This window comes from Bombus vancouverensis, chromosome 1 (genome assembly GCF_051014615.1).
Source record: "Bombus vancouverensis nearcticus chromosome 1, iyBomVanc1_principal, whole genome shotgun sequence".
Taxonomy (NCBI): Eukaryota; Metazoa; Arthropoda; class Insecta; order Hymenoptera; family Apidae; genus Bombus; species Bombus vancouverensis.
Genome location: NC_134911.1, coordinates 21849098 through 21871325, shown reverse-complemented (window position 1 = coordinate 21871325; position 22228 = coordinate 21849098). Strand labels below are relative to the sequence as shown.

The following is a 22228-nucleotide window of genomic DNA, read 5'->3' as shown; positions in this document are numbered from 1 at the left end:
TTAATCATCAAATATTTTATTACTACCGTGATATAACAAAAGATATAGGACGTACCTGGAGGAAAAGGGTAGACTTTTATCTATTATAAATATAATTATGCGTATTACTTCATTTGTATGTTATTATTTTATGATTGTTTTATTATACGATGCCTTGTGACTCTGTTTTATTTTTCTATTTTTCGTTGAATATTAGCTGCAATACTTTTCCTTTTTTATCTTCCGCGGTGCAAACTGTAAATCGCCTAAACAAATATCGCAAACCAAGGAGTGTAGAAAATTTCGCAAAATTCATTACAGAAGCTTTGTCTATCGGAATTAAATTAAATAAAGTGAATATTATGCTTGTTGTGTTATTATATCCAATTATGTTTGACATTAAATTTAAACAATTGGCAAACCAAATAGAGTATGTTATATATTTATTTATGAATTATATAACGCTTATTTAACGTTTTTTTTAAAACTTTTGCGTCTTTTAAATTCTCACGAAAACCGATAAGAAAGCTAACGATAAACTAACGACGAAAGAGGCTAACAGGAACTAACGATAAAAGACCAGCAAGATGAAATCTTCAAAACTAACAAAATTATAATCTTCAAGACTTCGTTCCCTATGTTTTATAGAGCACAACGTGATCGAACTGCCGCCAATGCGATTCGTTAAGGAGTCTTCGAATTCCGGAAACCTGTTAATGGAAGCAGTGGTGATCGACGTGTCTCCGGATTATTTCGTCAGCGCTGAAGATGGCGACGATCTTCGTACAGAAGCCGACTTCGAGGACGTATCGATCATGGACGACGTAACCCGTGTCTTTTCCTCCCCGGATCAAGACTCTCGCAGTTCTTTAAAACGATCTGCCAGGTATAGCCTGGAAGAAGATGACAAACCACCGACGAGACCTCCGAGAAAAAAATCGAGCTCCTCGTCCAAAAGTGAAAAGAGCGAGAAGAGCCACAAAATGGAATCAGAAAGCTTTCACAGCGCTCAAAAAGACGAACCATTTTCACCGGTGTCTCCAATGTCACCGGTTTCCTCGTTGAAACAAGACGACAGCGACACTTTCGCTGATGCGCTGTCTTCAGCAAGACTTTCCATTTCAGAGAATCAAGTTCAAAGATTGTACGAGGACGGACGAGAAAGGAAACGCAGTCTGAGCGCAGAGAAAACAGCTGGCTCGAGCATAGACGATGGAATAGGCGGAGATTCTTCCTTCGATTCCGTCACCGGTGCCCCAAAGAAGAAAAAACACCGAAAGAAGAAGCATAAAAGAGAAAAAGGTAGCTCGGAAGAGTCGTCCATTGGCAGCGAAATCGATGGAAAACGAAGAAAAAGTGGGTCAACAGGCGCCAATACCGAGATGCTTCAACGTATAGAGTCTATAAACAAGACCGAAGAACCATACGTAGAAGACGTGGCTGATAAATCTAGCGAGAAGAAACAGACGACCAGTGAATCTGAAAAATCATTATCGAAAAGTAACAAGGAAAGATTGTTGGACAATATGAGGAGGCTGAAAGAACCTGTTTTTATCGTTAGAGACACTTTAGTGAGCATCGACAATCTGGAAACTAAATTGAACGCTGGTAGCGAAGAAGAGTGTAAGATGATCGTGACGAAGAACGTTATCAAACCTATTCAAAACTTATGCGAAGAAGTGTCTTCTATAGAGTCAAAGGCATTGAAGAACGCGGGCGATAGATCTTTGAATCAAACCATTCGAATTTCTTTATTGGAAGCTATCGGTGGTCCGACAGAAGAGCTTCTTCGTGGAATGGAATTAATAGAACGTCAGGAAAACGTGAAAAATCGTAAGATGGATTTAATTGCGATTTTGGAAAGCCTGACGGACCCAGTGGATGAGATTCTTATGGGAATCACGAAGCTCGAACATGAGCTAACTGGACGAGCAAAGGGCGAGAGACCGATCGCTTTAATCAGGATGATTTCTGCAGTTTCTAAGCTCGATGAAAATGTCAGGAATGTTTTAACTGTGGATACACGAACTACAAGATTGGTAGCGAGCTTGGAGGATATTCTCAATACTTTGGATCTCTTTTTGAGCGACGTTTCCGTGGATCCAACTAAAGGAACGATAGAAACTGTGGATACGGTAGTCGTTGAATCTCTTTCCAAGTCTATAGAAGACATGGCGCGAGCTCTCAGTAGGTTTTCCAGCATCGAAGCAAAAGCAGACGGTGCTTCTAAAATTGCAGAAGAACTTATTCCTCCAACGCGCGAATTAAAAGCAAAATTAGATACGTTAAAGTCTGCCTTGGAGACTTACGAAACGAGGGGCATCTTATCCGAGCATCGAACGAAATTGATCGAGTCTCTTCAAGAATCCGCTGAACAAACAATCGTTGAAAGTCAAAGAGTAAAAGACAAGAAGCCAATGGAAGATCAGAAAAGGATAGTCGAAGAGCCTAAGGAAGATATTCTGAAGGAAGTGAGATTGAGCCTTCAGGAAACGTTGAAAACGTACGAAAACATTGCTGATACTCTGGATCCTCGACTCTGCTCCATTTTCGACCGAATTGACGAGATGTACAGAAGACTGAGGACACCACAAAGACGAGAAATTGGCCTGGAATCTCTAACAAATCTCGAAGGTCCTTTGTATTCTCTTCAGTGCGCTCTAACCTCGATTTCCACCGCGGAGAATTCTGAAACGATATCTAAACTCCTGGAACCTGCCATTTCTCAGTTGAAATCAACAATAACTAATTTGAACGAGAATTCTTTGCAGTCTATATTGGAAATGGTTAATAACATCGAGCGGATTATTTATAAAACGGACAGCGAATTGGAAGAAAGTACATCTTCGAAATCGATACAGGAACAGCCTCACAATTTGACAGATAGAGTCCTGGATCCTTTAATAGATGTTCAAGCAGCTTTAAGCACTGCTCTACAAAATATAGAAGACGTCGAATCTGTTACAAACGGAGCAGCTAGTTCTCAAAAATTATTAGCTTCTTCCGAAATAGCTGTTTGTCTCGTAGAGCTCAGACAATATATATCTGACGCGGTTCATACAGCGATGACCTTGAGGGAAGATGAAACGATAAATAGCTTGATAGATCTGAAGGAACCATTGCTGGATCTTCAAACGGCTCTTGTTTCCAAAGGAAGGACTTTCCAGGAGCTTCCAGTGATTCGTAAAATGTCGATCCCAGTAGAAAAGTTGAAGATCGTTGTATCGAAAGCATTAAAACACTCCGCGTCACAAGAAGATATCAATTCGATGAAAGATCTTTGGAAAATGATAGAAGAGATTGAAACTCAATTACCAAAGACAATATCTCAGTTAGTGGAGGCCGAAGAAGCGACAAAACATATTTTGGACAGTTTGAACGTCGATCAGAATCTCAGTAATATTCACTTTGCTTTGTCTTCGACGTTAGAAAGGCAAGAAAAGAGCTATCCTAATTATACCTCGTGTCTAACAATATCTGTAGAAGATCTAAGGCAGAATATTGGATCTTCAGCGGTAGCGATTGCTAATTTAAAGAATCCAGTGGACGAACAGATTGTAGAACAGGTTTCTTTATTAAAAGAATGTCTGTTGAGTCTGCAGAGATCTTTATTGACCCAAGAACATGAACCTGAAGAGGAGCAAATTTTAAAAGATTTAATAAATCCAATCGAGAAATTGAAGAGACTGGTTCAAACTATGGTAAACACCGACGCAAGAACAGACGTAATTCTTCCAGTTTTGGAATTACTCGAAGAAATAGAGAAAGACACGCCATTAATTGCAAGGGAGACATCAAAAAAGAAAGCTAAAAGAGAAGCAGAAAAATTAATTCCGAAAAAGGAAGAACCAAAGAAACAGAAAGATCAGTCGTTTGGTTTAGCAGATAGGATCTCTCGATCCTTATATCCTATGAAACATTGGTTATCAAACACATCTGAAGAAAGCACGAAGGACGAAGAAGAATCTGCTTTAAGCTCAACCGTCGACGAATTGAAGAAAGACGTAAACAAAATTGCTATTGAAACATCGTATTCTGAACCTCCAAGTGACGAAAATTTGATAGAGGCATTGGTAGATCTTCGTGAACCTTTAACAAGGTTACGAAATGCTATATCGATGTACCACGAACCAGCAGATTTGACAACTTTGGAGGAATTGGGCAGACCAATGAAGTATCTCCTGCAGACTATCATGGACATTCTTAAAGACCACCCTGAAGAAGAAACACTTCGACCTATAGTGGATATCGTGGAAGAAATTGAAAATCAGATACCTATTTCTATCAAAGAGGCTCTTTACAGGAAAGAATTGAAAGAAATGGTACAATCAATGACTCAAGAGAAGATGGTGGAAGCAACGACGTCTCAAGAAACCATTCAAGAAGAGTCCATTCCTCAGGAGACTATTCTTCCAGAAAGAGAAGAAATTACAGCACACGTTTCTCAAGAAACCATTCCTGAGGCAACTCTAATGGAAAGTACTACGATATTGCTTGAAACGCAGTTTACTGAATCGATAGCTGAACAGACTGCAGTCGAAGAAAGTTCTCAAAGAACAGAACAGTTAATTACAACGATAGAGGAATTACCAAAGGAAAAGAAAGATATGAAGAAAGCGAAGAAAGAAGAAGAAGCAAAGAGCTTGGTTGTTTCTTTGTTCAAAACGCTGGAAAGTGTTCAGATAGATATAACAGGGATTTTGGAAGATTTTGAAGAACCTACAGCTGGAACTACCATTGTTCCAGTTTCTATATTAGCTAATTCTGTGGAAGAACTTATGAAGACGATTTCTGAGATGAGAGTGACAACTGGAACCTATGGAACATCGGTTAATTCCTACGAAGAAATAGTTAGTCAGACTGTATCTGTGCTAAAGAACCTTCTCCAACCTTTGAACAATCTTCAGAAAGTTCTGCAGCAGTCACACCAGCATGGTGCCCAAGAACTATTAATCTTGAACCATTTAATTCATCCATTGAACGTGATCGAATCCGAAGTGATCAATAGTGCAATCGAGAAGCTTGATCAAAATTCTGATCTGAAGAAAAATTGTGAACCTATTTTGAATCTTCTTAGAGATATCAAAGATACGGTACCAATCGTTGTGAAAGATATTCATTCTAGGCAAGAGCTTCTTGGATCTCTTCGTGAGATCTCGAAACCTTTGGAAAATATCGAGGAACAAATGAAAATTCTTGAAGCTCAAGCTGATGTTACTCTGGAGACAGATGTAGCCAGAATTCTGGTGAAGCCTTTGGACTATTTACTAAACACAGTAAACGTGACTTCGCAAGAGCTTGAGCTCTTAGATCAGCGAAGAGAAATTATTGTTGAATTTCGAACTCTTGTTGAACCTTTAGTGGAATTTTTGAGCAGTCTTTCGGTCGTTCAAAGTAGCAGAAAAAGTTTAGTTCCAGAATCAGCTTTGTTGGACGAAAGACGAAGCGTTATTTCAAAGGCAGTCGAAGGTTTACAAAGACAAACTTCAACCATTTTGGAAAGAATTTCTAATTTAGAAGGAGCCACACTTTTTGAAGGTGCATTGAGTTCACTGAAGAATGCTACTATCTCTGTTCAACAACAAATTGGTGGGACTGATTATTCAAGAAGATCTAGCAACGAATTTACTCTTCAATATAATCTGTCGAGTTCGTTTAATCATTTGAAGAATACAATTGCAGTTTTGGATAAGAATGTGGATAAATCTGTTCATCAAGTGATTTCGAAGTCGTTAGAAGCTTTAGAGAAGCAAATTACGTTATCAGAAACACATTTCATGCAAACGTTCACTGAGCAAGCGGTAGATGAAGAAGCTATCGTTGAAGGATTTTTGTATCCGACTAATCAACTTAGGTCAGCTTTGAATGTATTAAAGGAAAAAATTAATCAGAAATCGATATCCTCTGTTTCCGTCCAGACTGTGACTCTTCTTCAGGCTCTGGCTAATTCTACGACAGAGTTGGCTTCCTCTTTGTCTCTTCATCGGGTCAGGTTAATAAGAGAACGAGCTTCTGAAGGTTCTTCGCTTGTCGAAACCTTGTCTGCTATGGTGGATGTTTTGGAGAGTGTGAACGATTCTATAAGAGAAATTGAAATGGTGGCGAATGTAGAGAAAACTATGACAGAAGAGAAAGAAGAGAATATTTCACCTGATGTCCCTATTACTATTACACAGATTGAAACTATTGTGGATGAGATTATTGAAGTTTCAAGGGAAGAAGTGGAAAGTGTGTTAACTATTGAAAAAATACCACCTGAAGAAGAACGATTGAAAATAGAGGAAATAGAATCTGAAGAGAAAATTCAGGAGCATCGAGAACAAAAAGCAGGAAAGATTAAAGGTCCGGAAACAACGAAAGACGAAAAGGTCGATACCTTCGAAGCAATAAAAGAGGAAACATCAAAAGCGCGTGAAACAACTGAAGAGGGAAAGATCAAAGTCCTCCAAGTAATGGGAAAAGAAAAAGTTGAAACTTTTGAAGGAGTGGCAGAAGGAAAAGTCGAACTTCTTGAGGGGACAACAGAAAAGAAAGCTCAAGCTCTTGAAGTAACTGAAGAGGAAAAGAACAAAGTTCTCCAAGTAATGGGAAAAGAAAAAATTGAAACACTTGAAGGAGCGACAGAATGGAAAGTCGAACTTCTTGAAGGGACAACAGAAGAGAAAGCTAAAGCTCTTGAGGTAACTGAAGAAGGAGAAACCAAAGTTCTTCAAGTAATGGGAAAAGAAAAAATTGAAACCCTTGAAGGAGCGACAGAAGGGAAAGTCGAACTTCTTAAGGGGGCAACAGAAGAAAAAGCTACAGCTCTCGAAGTAACTGAAGAGGAAAAGAACAAAGTTCTCCAAGTAATGGGAAAAGAAAAAATTGAAACACTTGAAGGAGCGACAGAAGGGAAAGTCGAACTTCTTGAAGGGACAACAGAAGAGAAAGCTAAAGCTCTTGAGGTAACTGAAGAAGGAGAAACCAAAGTTCTCCAAGTAATGGGAAAAGAAAAAGTTGAAACTCTTGAAGGAGTGGCAGAAGGAAAAGTCGAACTTTTTGAGGGGACAACAGAAGAGAAAGCTACAGCTCTTGAGGTAACTGAAGAAGGAGAAACCAAAGTTCTCCAAGTAATGGGAAAAGAAAAAATTGAAATCCTTGAAGGAGTAACAGAAGGAAAAGTCGAACTTCTTGAGGGGGCAACAGAAGAGAAAGCTACAGCTCTTGAGGTAACTGAAGAAGGAGAAACCAAACTTATCCAAGTAATGGGAAAAGAAAAAGTTGAAACCCTTGAAGGAGCGACAGAAGGGAAAGTCGAACTTTTTGAGGGCACAACAGAAGAGAAAGCTAAAGCTCTTGAAGTAACAGAAGCAGAGAAGGTCAAAGTTCTTCAAGTAATGGGAAAAGAAAAAGTTGAAACCCTTGAAGGAGTGGCAGAAGGAAAAGTCGAACTTTTTGAGGGGACAACAGAAGAGAAAGCTACAGCTCTCGAAGTAACTGAAGAGGAAAAGAACAAAGTCATCCAAGTAATGGGAAAAGAAAAAGTTGAAACCCTTGAAGGACCGACAGAAGGGAAAGTCGAACTTTTTGAGGACACAACAGAAGAGAAAGCTAAAGCTCTTGAGGTAACTGAAGAAGGAGAAACCAAAGTTCTCCAAGTAATGGGAAAAGAAAAAGTTGAAACCCTTGAAGGAGTGGCAGAAGGAAAAATCGAACTTTTTGAGGGGACAGCAGAAGAGAAAGCTACAGCTCTCGAAGTGACAGAAGCAGAGAAGGTCAAAGTTCTTCAAGTAATGGGAAAAGAAAAAGTTGAAACCCTTGAAGAAGCGACAGAAGGAAAAGTCGAACTTTTTGAGGGCACAACAGAAGAGAAAGCTAAAGCTCTTGAGGTAACTGAAGAAGGAGAAACCAAAGTTCTCCAAGTAATGGGAAAAGAAAAAATTGAAACCCTTGAAGGAGCGACAGAAGGGAAAGTCGAACTTTTTGAGGGGACAACAGAAGAGAAAGCTACAGCTCTTGAAGTAACAGAAGCAGAGAAGGTCAAAGTTCTTCAAGTAATGGGAAAAGAAAAAATTGAAACTCTTGAAGGAGTGGCAGAAGGAAAAGTCGAACTTTTTGAGGGGACAACAGAAGAGAAAGCTACAGCTCTCGAAGTAACTGAAGAGGAAAAGAACAAAGTTCTCCAAGTAATGGGAAAAGAAAAAGTTGAAACCCTTGAAGGACCGACAGAAGGGAAAGTCGAACTTCTTGAAGGGACAACAGAAGAGAAAGCTAAAGCTCTTGAGGTAACAGAAGCAGAGAAGGTCAAAGTTCTTCAAGTAATGGGAAAAGAAAAAATTGAAACCCTTGAAGGAGCGACAGAAGGGAAAGTCGAACTTCTTGAAGGGACAACAGAAGAGAAAGCTAAAGCTCTTGAGGTAACAGAAGCAGAGAAGGTCAAAGTTCTTCAAGTAATGGGAAAAGAAAAAATTGAAACCCTTGAAGGAGCGACAGAAGGGAAAGTCGAACTTCTTGAAGGGACAACAGAAGAGAAAGCTAAAGCTCTTGAGGTAACAGAAGCAGAGAAGGTCAAAGTTCTTCAAGTAATGGGAAGAGAAAAAATTGAAACCCTTGAAGGAGCGACAGAAGGGAAAGTCGAACTTCTTGAAGGGACAACAGAAGAGAAAGCTAAAGCTCTTGAGGTAACAGAAGCAGAGAAGGTCAAAGTTCTTCAAGTAATGGGAAGAGAAAAAATTGAAACCCTTGAAGGAGCGACAGAAGGGAAAGTCGAATTTCTTGAAGGGACAACAGAAGAGAAAGCTAAAGCTCTTGAAGTAACTGAAGAGGGAATACCCGGCACTCTCCAAATAATGGGAACGGAAACACTTGAATCTCCTGAATTGGTAGAAGAAGAACTTGAAGTTCTGAAAGAAATGAAAGAAGAAACAGTTATGGCTCTTGAAGCAGCAACTGTATCCCCTGAATTGGTACAAGAGAGTAAAGTTGAAAGTATTAAAGTAATGAACGTCGGAAAAGTCGTGTCGGTTGAAGGAATGAAAGAAGAAAAAGCTGGAGATCTGAAGATAACGAAAGAAGGAGAATCAGTAGTAATACACAAATCAACAGAAGAATTGTCGAAAGCAGTGGAAAGGGTTGAAGTGTTTTCCGAAGAGATAACAGAAGGTGCTGGCCAAATATTATTTGATATGACAGAGAAACTATCGATAAAAGAGGAAGAAGTCGAAACTGTGCCGCAGATGACGGAAGAAATGCCAAAGGCTATGGTAAAAGTAGAAGCTCCGCTTGACGAAACCGAAAAGTTGATAGATGAAAAAAAAGTAGAAATTTTAACAGATGAAGTAGCACTGCCGGTTAAAACTGTAGACGAAAAAACAACATCGTCTGAAAAAGTGGCTGTAACAGAAAAATTAAAAGGAGCATCTGGTGTTGAAGAATCTGTGGAAGAAATAATCGCACAAACGATAGAACCAGAACAAAAAAAAAGAAGGACTGAAACAGCAGTCGAAAGAATGGAGGAAGGAAAAATTGAAAAAGAAGAAGTGGCAAGTCAAGAAATAAAAATAGAAGAATCTAAAAAATCCGAAGAATTAAAACAAAAGCATGATACTAAAGAGCAAGTATTTGAAAAAGTAGAGGAAACACTAAAAACAGAAAGAGTCGTAGAAGAATCACTAGAGAAAACAAAAGAAGAAACAAGTGAATCAGCATTTAAAGAATCAAACGAGGCAGAAAGACAAAGAGAGATAATGGAAGCTTTAGAACGAATAGAAGACTTAGCAAAGGCAGAAGAAATGGCAGAGGAGGAAAGAAAACAGGCAAAAATCAGTCTGATACAAAAGACAGGCTCGCTGATCAATGCTCTACAACAACCTTTCAAAGAACTAACCAGTCTCGTGTCTGTAGCTCTAGACGAACCTCTTTCCTCGAGATCGGAAGAAGAGAAACGAAGAATTCGAGAATTAACAGCCCTCATACAAATCCTTTACGACTTAAAAGCAACCAGCGCATCAATTCAAAACACATTATCTTCCTCTTCAATCTCAGAACTTAAAACGCAATTTGTTCATCTGCTGGAATCCTTAATAAACGTAGATCAAGCCACAGAAAAGATTCTTCGTTTGACTCAAAAAGAGTTAGCACCAGCACTGAAAGAAAACGTAATGGTATCCTTGCAAATACTTTCAGAACCTCTAAAATCTCTTCAACGTGAACTCTCTTCTATCCAAGAAGCAACTTCTCAGCTTCCTACAGATTGTATTCCACTACGTGGAAACGCACAAAATGTAAACGAAGCGATTTCTGAACTCGTAAAGGTCATTCAACAGACTGCTGAAACGAAGAGTATGAAAGTGGTCGAAGAAATCAAAGTGATGACGAAAACGAAAGAAGAAAATTTGGATATCGAGGAAACCACAGCGAAACCTCTTGAAGAACTGATAGAAGTCCTCATGGTCTCTCAAGAACAAGTGAAACCAGAGGATGCCTCGCCACTTGGTTCTGCTCCGCCTTCGATAGAATCAGCAGAATTAACCAAACAACAAAGATTAGAAGCAGATATCGCGAAGAAGATAGTCAGTCCAATACAAAATCTTCGTGAAGCGATTGCAAAGATCGAGGAAGAGAAATTGGAAGAAACTGAACAATTGGATTTGCCTACAAAGACAGCTGCAATTATCTTGAGTACTATTATTGATCCTTTGGAAAAATTGAAACAATCTTTGGATATCTCTTCTCAGCAACAAACTGTAGAATATGAAGAAATTACGGAAGAAACACAATCAAACGTTCCATTTTTGCAATCGCTACCAGTAGCCAATATTCTAGAAGAATTGGAGAGGTCCATCGCCACAATTCAAGAAGAAATGATCCTCGAAGCGAATGAGGAAATGAACAAATTAGAGGATAAGGCATTAATTGTAAAAGAAATAGACAAATCGCTAGAAAATCTCAAATTGTCAATCGGTGCGGTGCAAAAAATAGTAACATTTGAAACTGAAAGGGCAGGAACATTTTCCAATATAGAAGAGACACCGGCAGTCGAAACATTCATTGAATCGGTGAATGAATTAAGAGAAAAATGTACAGCGATTGTTAGTTCTCCTCCAGTAAAGATAGAATCTCCAGAAAAAATTCGAAAAGAAGAATTGGAGCAAGTTTTAGAAATGATGAGTCAGCCTATTCAACTCCTGCGTGAAACAGCTTCTGAGATTGACGAACAGAAGACTGATAAGGTACGAGCTTTAGATGAAACAAGCAAAAACGTAGTAGAAGCTTTGAAACCTCTAGTGCATCCTTTAGAAGAATTGGAACAATTATTATGCACAGCAATTGAACAAATTCATCCTTCGAAAGATGAAAAGACTGAAGAAATAAAGAGTACTACTTTACCTACGGAGCAATTAAAGGTTAGTCCTGTATTGGAAGAACTGCAGAAATCAATTGTTATGATAGAAGAACAGATAGCTGTACAACCGAAGAAACTTGATGTATCCACTACAAAAGTGGAAGCTTCTGTTGCCGAATTGATAGAAAGTCCATTAAAAACTCTTAAATCTGCTGTGACAGCCATTCAAACACTTGAGGCAGAAGAAACCAAAGAATTAACCAGTGAAGAGAAAACAACAGCCCTGAAAACGCTTGCCAAGTGTGTGGAAAAGATAGCAAATGTGTCTTCGGTGATTTCTAGCCAACAAAAAGTTGAAATTAGTACTTTGCAACAGCCACAAGTTGCTAAAATAGATATACAAGAGTTTGGACAGCAAGCTCTCGATAATATAGCAAGTCCAATTCAAATTTTACGTGAGACCATTTCCAAACTTGACGAACAACAGACACAAGAGACTGAAACTTTAATTATGTCAGAAACGAAAGAAATCGCTGGTGTTTTACATACGTTGGTCGAACCTTTGGAACAATTAGAAAAATCTTTGTCAGTGGCTGTTCAAGAGACGAGCATCGTTAAAGACGAATCTACATCAGACTTGGAGGATGTCCAATCCTCTATGAAGTTGAATGTCGGGCCTGTTTTACAGCAGTTAGAAAAGTCTATTGGTGTAATTCAAGAACAAGTTTCTTTGGAACCTACTAAGGAAGAATCGAAAGATAAATTGGTGGGTTCTGTCGCGAAGACTATAGAAGAACCCTTGGAACAAATGAAATCTTCAGTAGCAGCTATTAAGGAGATAATATTGGAGACTGAACAAACGGGTAATTTATCAGACGTAGACAAAACTTCAATTCTAAAATCGTTCGCAAAATCTGTGGAAGAAATCGGTGAAAAGTGTTTAGCTGTAATTTCCCAGCAACAGATTGGCATACAACTAGTCCCCAAAAAAATAAAAGAGTCTCAAGTGGAGATACTAGACATGGCTGTCAGTCCTCTTCAACTACTTAGGGAAACTATTATCAAAATCGAAGAAGAAAAATTGCAACAAGTGGAAGCTCTCGATTCTTCTAAAATGGCTGCATCAGAAAGTGCTTTGAAGATCCTGGTAGAACCACTACAAAGATTAGAAACTTCGCTATCTTCCACTGTTCAACAGGCAATCTCGATGGAACTCAACAAAATTGAGGAAATATCTCAAGCAGCTCCACCTTTGCAAAAACTTGCTATTCAACCTATCGTGGAAGAACTTCAGAAATGCGTAGCATCGGTACAAGAACAAGTAAAATTGCAAACAGTGGCAGAGCACTCCATTGAGGAGGCTTCTATCATGCAAGCCACAGAAAAATCGCTGGAAGACTTGAATTCTTCTCTCGCGATCATTCAGAGTGTGGTATCCACTGAACCAGGCGTAGAAGAAACACTATCGGAGACAGAGAAGGTGACAGCGCTGCGACACTTCGCGAAATCGGTGCAAGAACTAGAGGAATGCATGGCTATGGTCAGTCAGCATCAAGTGGACGCGAAGGAGACAGTAATGGAGTCGATGGAAGCTGAAAAACTGGAGACACGAGTTCTCGAGACGATTATCGTGCCGATTCACACGCTGCACGAGACTATTATGAAGATACAGGAAGACAGCACTGAAGAAATTGGCACGTTAGAATTGCAAAAAGGGAATGTGCAAACGTTGACTCCTTTGATGCATCCTCTACAACAGTTAGAAAGATCTTTGGTGAACGTGGTTCAACAAGCAAGTGACCAGAAACTTGAATCCGTGGAACAAATTCAAAGAGAAACTCCACAGACTACTGTCCTTCGACCAATTTTGCAAGAATTAAAAGAAAGCATTGTTAATATTCAAGGACAGTTAGCTACGAGCTTTGAAGAATCTTCAAAATTAGAGACTGCTAAGGATTTAAATGAAGCACTTGAAGAACTAGAAACAGCTACTATCGCTGTTCAACATGTATTCACGCTTTCTTCGGAAGAGACTGAAGAAATAAAGACTCAGAAGAAATCTGCCTTGGAAGCTTTCGCTAAATCGATAGAGCAGTTAGAAGAAAGATGTTCAGCAGTGATAAGTCAGAAGAAAGTGGAAAAGAAGTTGGAAGAAGCTGAGAAGCAACAAGCAAAGATGGTGGATGTTGAAATTCTTCAGAAGATAAGTAATACGGTTCATGTTCTACGCGAGTCGCTTTCTCACATTGAAGAAGAGAAAATGCAGCAGGTAGAAGAATTGAAAATCCCTAAAGAGAAAACTAATGTGAAATTAAATGTTTTTATAGAACCATTGAATATATTGGAACAAGCTTTACAGACTGCATTGCTAGAAGGTAAAGTGCTAGAAGAAGAGACTACAAAGGAGTTGAAGAAGAGTGAAATTCCTGTTGATAAATTAAATTTACAACCTGTATTGGAAGAATTCCAGAAATCCATCATTACTATTCAACAGCAAACGAGTGAAACCGCGACAATTTCAGGAGAAGTTAGTGAAGTTAGCATGATGCTAGCAGCAGAGAAGTCTTTAGAACAGATGAAATTGTCTGTGGCAGCTGTTCAGGAAATAACAATTGCTCAGCAAGATCAAACAAAAGAATTGAGGACAGGTGAAGAAAAGTCTCGATTGGAAGCTTTTGCACGATCGATGGAAGAAACTGGAGAAAAACTGTTAGCTGCAGTCAAACAATACGAAGTGAAGAAATCTGAAGAAGTTCCGGCGAAGAACAAAGTGGTCGAAGATTTTGTAAAAACTGTCATTGCACCTATTAACGAGCTACAAACCACAATTTTGAATATAGACAAACAAAGTGAAATATTGGGGAAGAAGAAAGAAGAAGAAGTTGTACTCTTCTTGAGCATGGTGCAACCATTGCACAAACTCGAAGAATCGTTCTTATCAGCCATGCAGCAAGAAGCAGTAACAAAATACGAAACTGTCAAAGAAATTTCTCAAGCAATTCCAGCTTTACAAGAATTACCAGTTAAATTGACATTAGAAGAACTTAACAAAAACGTGGCAGAAATTCAGAAGCAACTGGTTTTTGCCAAGGAAACTTTAAGTTTAACAGGAGATACTGAAGACTTTGCTGTAATAAAAAATCTAGAAAGATCATTAAGTGATTTAAGAACGTCCGTAGCTGTGGTGCAACAATTGACAACTATAGAAAAACCTGGTGAACAAATTCTAGACGTCGAAAACGCGTCTGCGTTGCAAGCATTTGGAAAAGCTGTGGAAGAGTTCAGAAAACAATGTTCTGCGACTATCTCAAAACCAAAAGTGATTGCTACAATTATAGGAACGCTTCAATTAGAGACACCACAGAAACTTGAAGCTCAAGTTTCAGAAACAGTTACTGTTCCTGCCAAGTTATTACAAGAATCCATTTCGACTATGGCAGAGATTAAGCTTCAAGAAGCTGAAATATTGGAAACATCGGATACGAAGAAACCTATGACGATATTAACCGAACTTATCCCACCGTTGCAACGATTAGAACAATGTTTCGTTGCTGCGATTCAAGGAGAACATGTGATAGAGCACGATACGAAGAGTTTAGAAACTGATAAAGTATCATTTGAAAAGACAACTTTAAAACCAATACTCGAGGAGTTCCAGAAATCAATTGCAGTGATTGAAGAGTATATGATGGTAGAAGAGGGCATGCAAAGTATGTCAGAGGCTGGCAATGCTTCTCAATTGAAGACAATGGCACAGACGTTGACAGACTTAAGAACTTCTGTGGCTGCTATTCAACGGGCCGTTGAATTTGCTCCAGAATTTTCAGAAGAATTCTCTAAAACTGAAAGTGTCGCGGCATTTGAAACATTTGCAAAGACTCTTCACGATTTAGTAAAACGTGCTGCCACTATCGATCAACAACAGATAATTATCGAACCAGCAGCAGATACTATCTCAGAAGAAGCCTCATCTTTGAAGACTTGGGCTGATGTTGTTGAAGAAACAAATGTTCAAGTCACAGAACCGAGGATTGTGGATCAAGGTACCGTAGAATCGCCTTCAGAAATGGCTCTTTCAATTTCTGAAGAAGAAACACAAACTTTGAAGAGTTTGGCTAAGCCGCTCAGTGAGTTAAAAGAATGTCTGGCGATAATCGTCGAAGAAAGAAAATCAATGGACGCGAATGAGATTGCTCTGACGTTATCCGAAAGAGAGGACATTTCTTTATTGAAGGCTATGGCACAGCCTTTATTAGAACTAAAAAACGTAGCTGTGTCTGTTATCAACGAGCAAACAGCCATTGAATCTGCGAAAGAGAAATCTTTTGATAGTGAGGGAAAGCCAGAAACTACACTAAATCCATTAATTGAACCTTTAGAAGAACTTTGCAATTCGATTGCATTAATCGAAGATCGCATGTTGGTTGAATCTGTGGAAGATCGACCAGTTGATGAGGTGTCTTTGTTATCTGCTTTAGCTGAGCCCTTGATAATTCTGCACCGAAGCATTTCTGTACTTGAAGAACGAGTGATGTCTCCTGAAGTGGAACCAATGCCAGAAGAATCGAGTCATTGGATCACAGAATGTTTGGCAGTTCCTCTGCAAGAAATAGAAAGATCTATTGCTGAGATTCGAGAGTGCGTTGTGGTGGAACCTGAGCCTGGACTTGCTGAAGAGATGTCGAGGATTGATACACCAGATTGGTCTGTCGTTGAGAAATTGGTGCAACCGGTGGAAGTTATAAAATCGACAATCATTGAAATGGAAGAAAATATTATTAAAAATACGAAAGCAGAGAAGGAAAATGAATATGAGATAGTGAAGACATTGGTGCAACCATTAGCTGACGTGCAGGAAAGCTTCCTAGTGCTGAAAAATAAGACTGATATGAGTATAGAGGAAGAAGAAGCTAGTATCGATGCTATTGTGGATTCATTATCTAATCTTGAGAAGAGTATATCGTTTATTGAAGAACAAGCTGCTGAAAAATTACAATTAGCTTCAAATATAACAGAAACTATAATTGGATACTTGGCAGAACCTCTGTTGCAACTGAAAGAGAAGATTATGACAGTGGAAGAATCTTCGACTGTATATCTTGAAAACTTGGAGAAACCGTTGAAAGGATTACAAGCTGCTTTGGAAGCTGTCCTGTCTGATCAACGTGAGGAAGTGCAAAAGCAGAAGAAAGAGAGTGTTATTTCTATGGAAGAAGTTACAAGAATATCGACGAAGTTGATTCACTCTATTAAAGAAGTAAACGATTCTATTGAGTCGATTGATAATAAGATAGAAAGTTACAAAGGTTTGCTAGGTCTAGAGATTCAGATTGAGAAGGAAGCTTTGAATATGTTGGCTAAGCCACTTGAACAACTTAAGCAGGGAATTCAAAGTGTTTTAGATAAACAAGAGATTGGAGAAGGGCCGATGGAATCATTGAAAATGCTTCGAAAGGCAATTGCGATTGTTAGAGAGCAATCTGCTGATAAACCTATAGCTGAACCCTCACATTTGGAGATTACGGAAATTTATGGCGTGTTAAAAACCTTGAACATAAGTTTGTATGAGCTGGAAGATTCTATCAAGAAGGTTGAAGCACTGTGGAAGGATAGTTTAAGCGGAGAAGGGATTGTGGAGCTCGAAACGCCTATTTTGAATTTGATGAATGATATAAACTTGCTCCGAGATAAATTGCTAAATGTACAGGTAGTGTGGGAGGAGGATAAAGAGAAAAAGAAAAGTAAGAAGAAAGAGAAAGAAGAAGTTGAAGAAGAAATGAAAATAGTGGACAAGGACGAGGATGAACGTAAGGAGGAAGAGGAAGTTGACAAACAGAAACATAAAGAGGAAGAAAAGAAACGGGAGGAAGAACAACAGTTGAGAGAAGAGGAGGAGAAGAAGAAAACTGAGAAAGTGAAGCAGGAGGAAGAGGAACGTAAGAAAAAGGAAGAAGCTGAGAAACTGAAGCAGGAGGAAGAGGAACGTAAGAAAAAGGAAGAAGCTGAGAAACTGAAGCAAGAGGAAGAGGAACGTAAGAAAAAGGAAGAAGCTGAGAAACTGAAGCATGAGGAAGAGGAACGTAAGAAAAAGGAAGAAGCTGAGAAACTGAAGCAGGAGGAAGAGGAACGTAAGAAAAAGGAAGAAGCTGAAAAACTGAAGCAGGAGGAAGAGGAACGTAAGAAAAAGAAAGAAGCTGAAAAACTGAAGCAGGAGGAAGAGGAACGTAAGAAAAAGGAAGAAGCTGAGAAACTGAAGCAGGAGGAAGAGGAACGCAAGGAAAAGGAAGAAGCTGAGAAACTGAAGCAGGAAGAAGAGGAACGTAAGAAAAAGAAAGAAGCTGAAAAACTGAAGCAGGAGGAAGAGGAACGCAAGAAAAAGGAAGAAGCTGAAAAACTGAAGCAGGAGGAAGAGGAACGCAAGAAAAAGGAAGAGGCTGAGAAACTGAAGCAGGAGGAAGAGGAACGCAAGAAAAAGGAAGAAGCTGAGAAACTGAAGCAGGAAGAAGAGGAGCGTAAGAAAAAGGAAGAAGCTGAGATATTGAAACAAAAAGAGGAAGAACGCAAGCAGAAAGAAGCTGAGAAATTAAAGCAAGAAGAGGAACGTAAAAAGAAAGCAGAGGCTGAAAAACTAAAGCAAGAGGAAGAGCGTAAAAAGAAAGAAGAGGCTGAAAAACTAAAGCAAGAGGAAGAGCGTAAAAAGAAAGAAGAGGTTGAGAAACTAAAGCAAGAGGAAGAGCGTAAAAAGAAAGAAGAGACTGAGAAATTAAAGCAAGAAGAGGAACGTAAAAAGAAAGAAGAGGCTGAGAAATTAAAGCTAGAAGAGGAACGTAAAAAGAAAGAGGAAGCTGAGAAATTAAAGCAAGAAGAGGAACGTAAAAAGAAAGAGGACGCTGAAAAGTTAAAGCAAGAGGAAGAGCGTAAAAAGAAAGAAGAAGCTGAGAAATTAAAGCAAAAGGAAGAGCGTAAAAAGAAAGAAGAGGCTGAGAAATTAAAGCAAGAAGAGGAACGTAAAAAGAAAGAAGAGGCTGAAAAACTAAAGCAAGAGGAAGAGCGTAAAAAGAAAGAAGAGGCTGAGAAATTAAAGCAAGAAGAGGAACGTAAAAAGAAAGAAGAGGCTGAAAAACTAAAGCAAGAGGAAGAGCGTAAAAAGAAAGAAGAGGCTGAAAAACTAAAGCAAGAGGAAGAGCGTAAAAAGAAAGAAGAAGCTGAGAAATTAAAGCAAGAAGAGGAATGTAAAAAGAAAGAAGAGGCTGAAAAACTAAAGCAAGAGGAAGAGCGTAAAAAGAAAGAAGAAACTGAGAAATTAAAGCAAGAGGAAGAGCGTAAAAAGAAAGAAGAGGCTGAGAAATTAAAGCAAGAAGAAGAACGTAAAAAGAAAGAAGAAGCTGAGAAATTAAAGCAAGAGGAAGAGCGTAAAAAGAAAGAAGAGGCTGAGAAATTAAAGCAAGAAGAAGAACGTAAAAAGAAAGAAGAGGCTGAGAAATTAAAGCTAGAAGAGGAACGTAAAAAGAAAGAAGAGGTTGAGAAACTAAAGCAAGAGGAAGAGCGTAAAAAGAAAGAAGAGGCTGAGAAATTAAAGCAAGAAGAAGAACGTAAAAAGAAAGAAGAGGCTGAGAAATTAAAGCAAGAAGAGGAACGTAAAAAGAAAGAAGAGGCTGAGAAATTAAAGCTAGAAGAGGAACGTAAAAAGAAAGAGGAAGCTGAGAAATTAAAGCAAGAAGAGGAACGTAAAAAGAAAGAGGACGCTGAAAAGTTAAAGCAAGAGGAAGAGCGTAAAAAGAAAGAAGAAGCTGAGAAATTAAAGCAAAAGGAAGAGCGTAAAAAGAAAGAAGAGGCTGAGAAATTAAAGCAAGAAGAGGAACGTAAAAAGAAAGAAGAGGCTGAAAAACTAAAGCAAGAGGAAGAGCGTAAAAAGAAAGAAGAGGCTGAGAAATTAAAGCAAGAAGAGGAACGTAAAAAGAAAGAAGAGGCTGAAAAACTAAAGCAAGAGGAAGAGCGTAAAAAGAAAGAAGAGGCTGAAAAACTAAAGCAAGAGGAAGAGCGTAAAAAGAAAGAAGAAGCTGAGAAATTAAAGCAAGAAGAGGAACGTAAAAAGAAAGAAGAGGCTGAAAAACTAAAGCAAGAGGAAGAGCGTAAAAAGAAAGAAGAAACTGAGAAATTAAAGCAAGAGGAAGAGCGTAAAAAGAAAGAAGAGGCTGAGAAATTAAAGCAAGAAGAAGAACGTAAAAAGAAAGAAGAAGCTGAGAAATTAAAGCAAGAGGAAGAGCGTAAAAAGAAAGAAGAGGCTGAGAAATTAAAGCAAGAAGAAGAACGTAAAAAGAAAGAAGAGGCTGAGAAATTAAAGCTAGAAGAGGAACGTAAAAAGAAAGAAGAGGTTGAGAAATTAAAGCAAGAAGAAGAACGTAAAAAGAAAGAAGAGGCTGAGAAATTAAAGCAAGAAGAAGAACGTAAAAAGAAAGAAGAGGCTGAGAAATTAAAGCTAGAAGAGGAACGTAAAAAGAAAGAAGAGGCTGAGAAATTAAAGCAAGAAGAAGAACGTAAAAAGAAAGAAGAGGCTGAGAAATTAAAGCAAGAGGAAGAGCGTAAAAAGAAAGAAGAGGCTGAGAAATTAAAGCAAGAAGAAGAACGTAAAAAGAAAGGAGAGGCTGAGAAATTAAGGCAAGAAGAAGAACGTAAAAAGAAAGAAGAGGCTGAAAAACTAAAGCAAGAGGAAGAGCGTAAAAAGAAAGAAGAGGCTGAGAAATTAAAGCAAGAAGAGGAACGTAAAAAGAAAGAGGAAGCTGAGAAATTAAAGCTAGAAGAGGAACGCAAAAAGAAAGAGGAAGCTGAAAAATTAAAGCAAGGAGAGGAACATAAAAAGAAAGAAGAAGCACAAAAATTAAAAGGGGAAAAGAAGCGTAAAAAGAAGGGAGAAACTGAGAATCTAAAACAGGAGGAAGAACGTAAGAAACAAGAACCTGAACAATTAAAACAGGAGGAGGAGGAACGTAAGAAGAAAGAAGCAGCTGAGAAATTAAAGCAAGAACAAGCACGTAAGGAACAAGAAGAAAAATTAAAACATGATGAAGATCGTAAGATAGAAGAAGCTGAGAAATTAAAACAGGAGGAGGAGCATAAGAAGAAAGAAGAAGTTGAACAATTAAAGGAAGAAGAAATGGATAAGAAAAAGGAAGGAGCACAAAAATTAAAAGAGGACAAGGAACGTAAAAAGACAGAAGAAACTGAGAAATTAATTCAGGAGGAGGAACGTAAGAGGAAGCAAGAAACTGAAAAATTAAAACAAGAAGAAGAGCGTAAAACAAAAGAAGCTGAGAAATTGAAACAAGACGAAGATCTTAAGAAGGAGGAGGAAGACAAACGTCGGAAAGAAGAACAAGCTGAAAAGTTAAGACAGGAAAAAGAACAGCAGGAGCAAGAGGAGGCTGAGAGAAAGAAACAAGAGGAAGAAGCACGTAGAAAGAAAGTGGAAGGAGAACAAAAGATTGAATCGGAGGCATTGGAACAAAAAGAAGAAAAGTTACTTAAAAGGATAGAAAAACGAAGATTACAACAGGCGGAAGATGAGCGCAAGGAATGGGAAGAAGCAGAAAAACGGAAGAAGGAGCAAGAGCAGAGAAAACGCGAAAGGGAAGAGCGTGCGAAGAAAGAGGAAGAGGAAAGACGCAAACATGAGGAAGAGGAGTACAAAAGAAAAGAGGAAAGGGCGAAATTGAAAAAGGAAGAAGAAGAACGCAGAAAAGCTGAAAAAGCAGAAAAGTTAAAGAAAGAACTGGAACGAGAAGACCAAAGACGAGAAGAAATCAGGCGTCGAAGAGAAGAACAAGAAAAACAGATAAGACAAGAAGCCGAGAAAGTTAGGAAAGCTGAAGAAGAACGGTTAAGGAAAGAAGACGAAACGCGCGAACGTAGAAGAAGGGAACGTGAACAAAGAAGACAGGAAGAGGAAGCGAAATTACGCAGAGAAGAAGAAGAGAGACTTCAAAGAGAAGAAGAACGCAGAAGAAAGAGGAAAGAAGCTGAAAGACAATGGAACGAAGATAAAGAATCTATGAGGAGGAGGGAAACTGAACGTTTGGAAAGAAGAAGAGCCGAAGAGCGTCAGAATAGAGAAGAATCTGAACGTTCGAGGCGGGAAGACGAAGAAAGGAGATGCAGAAGGGAAACAGAAAGGCAATTAAGAAGAGAAGAAGCAGCGCGAGAAATGAAGGAAGAAGAAGAACGCGTAAGAAGACGACAGGAAGAAGAAGCATCCAGGCTTCGTAGACGAAGACAAGAACAACTAAGAGACGATACTTGGTCCAAAATAAGACAAAGCGAATCGGATCAATTATTTAGAAAAATGGCGGATGACGCGCTTCGAATTGGAAGAATGAAAACTGGCTCTTCTGAGGTGGAATTTTGGCGGGACAGACGAGACAAATCTTATCGACACGATTCTGGTTTCGATTCGGGGCTCTCTAGCACTTCTAGATCGTACAGCTGGAGAGATTCCCTGACATCTTTGACCAGGAAGAGAATCGATGATTTTCTTGATTATAAACTGAGGGATACTCCGATCGATAGATACTACTATGATACTGGGACGTACTACAGAAGAAGAAGAAAAAGGGACGATCAAATTACTCGAACAAGATCTATTAGTTTGTTGAAGTACGATGACTATTCGACGGGTGATAGTGACACGACTATTACAGCTGCTACTGTTAGCAAACCACCGAGATACACTAGCAGAACAAAGACTAGTTCACGAATTGATTTGGACGACCGTGGTTCGAATTTGTCTATATATTTGCCGCCTATCAAGGACGAGGTAGGAATAAAGTAAAACGCATCATCTTATATCTTCAAAAGCTATCAAACGTATTCCATTATATTCCAAGTACCAACAAAATAAAGAATTGAAATTCCAAGAGAAATAATATATTT

At 38.8% G+C, this 22228-nt stretch overlaps 1 protein-coding gene across 5 annotated transcripts in view; it reads left to right on the top strand.

The window, feature by feature from the left end:
- LOC117159413 (uncharacterized) overlaps window positions 1-22228 on the top strand; it is a 76374-nt gene that overhangs the window by 19725 nt on the left and 34421 nt on the right. For all 5 annotated transcript variants that reach the window (XR_013058653.1, XM_076619228.1, XM_076619262.1 and 2 more), the window contains 2 exons: window positions 628-17966; window positions 19947-22112. Coding sequence is in view for 4 of the 5 variants with exons in the window: in XM_076619228.1 (XP_076475343.1) it covers window positions 628-17966; window positions 19947-22112 (19505 nt within the window). In the remaining variant the exon portion in view is untranslated. The remainder of the gene's footprint in view (window positions 1-627; window positions 17967-19946; window positions 22113-22228) is intronic.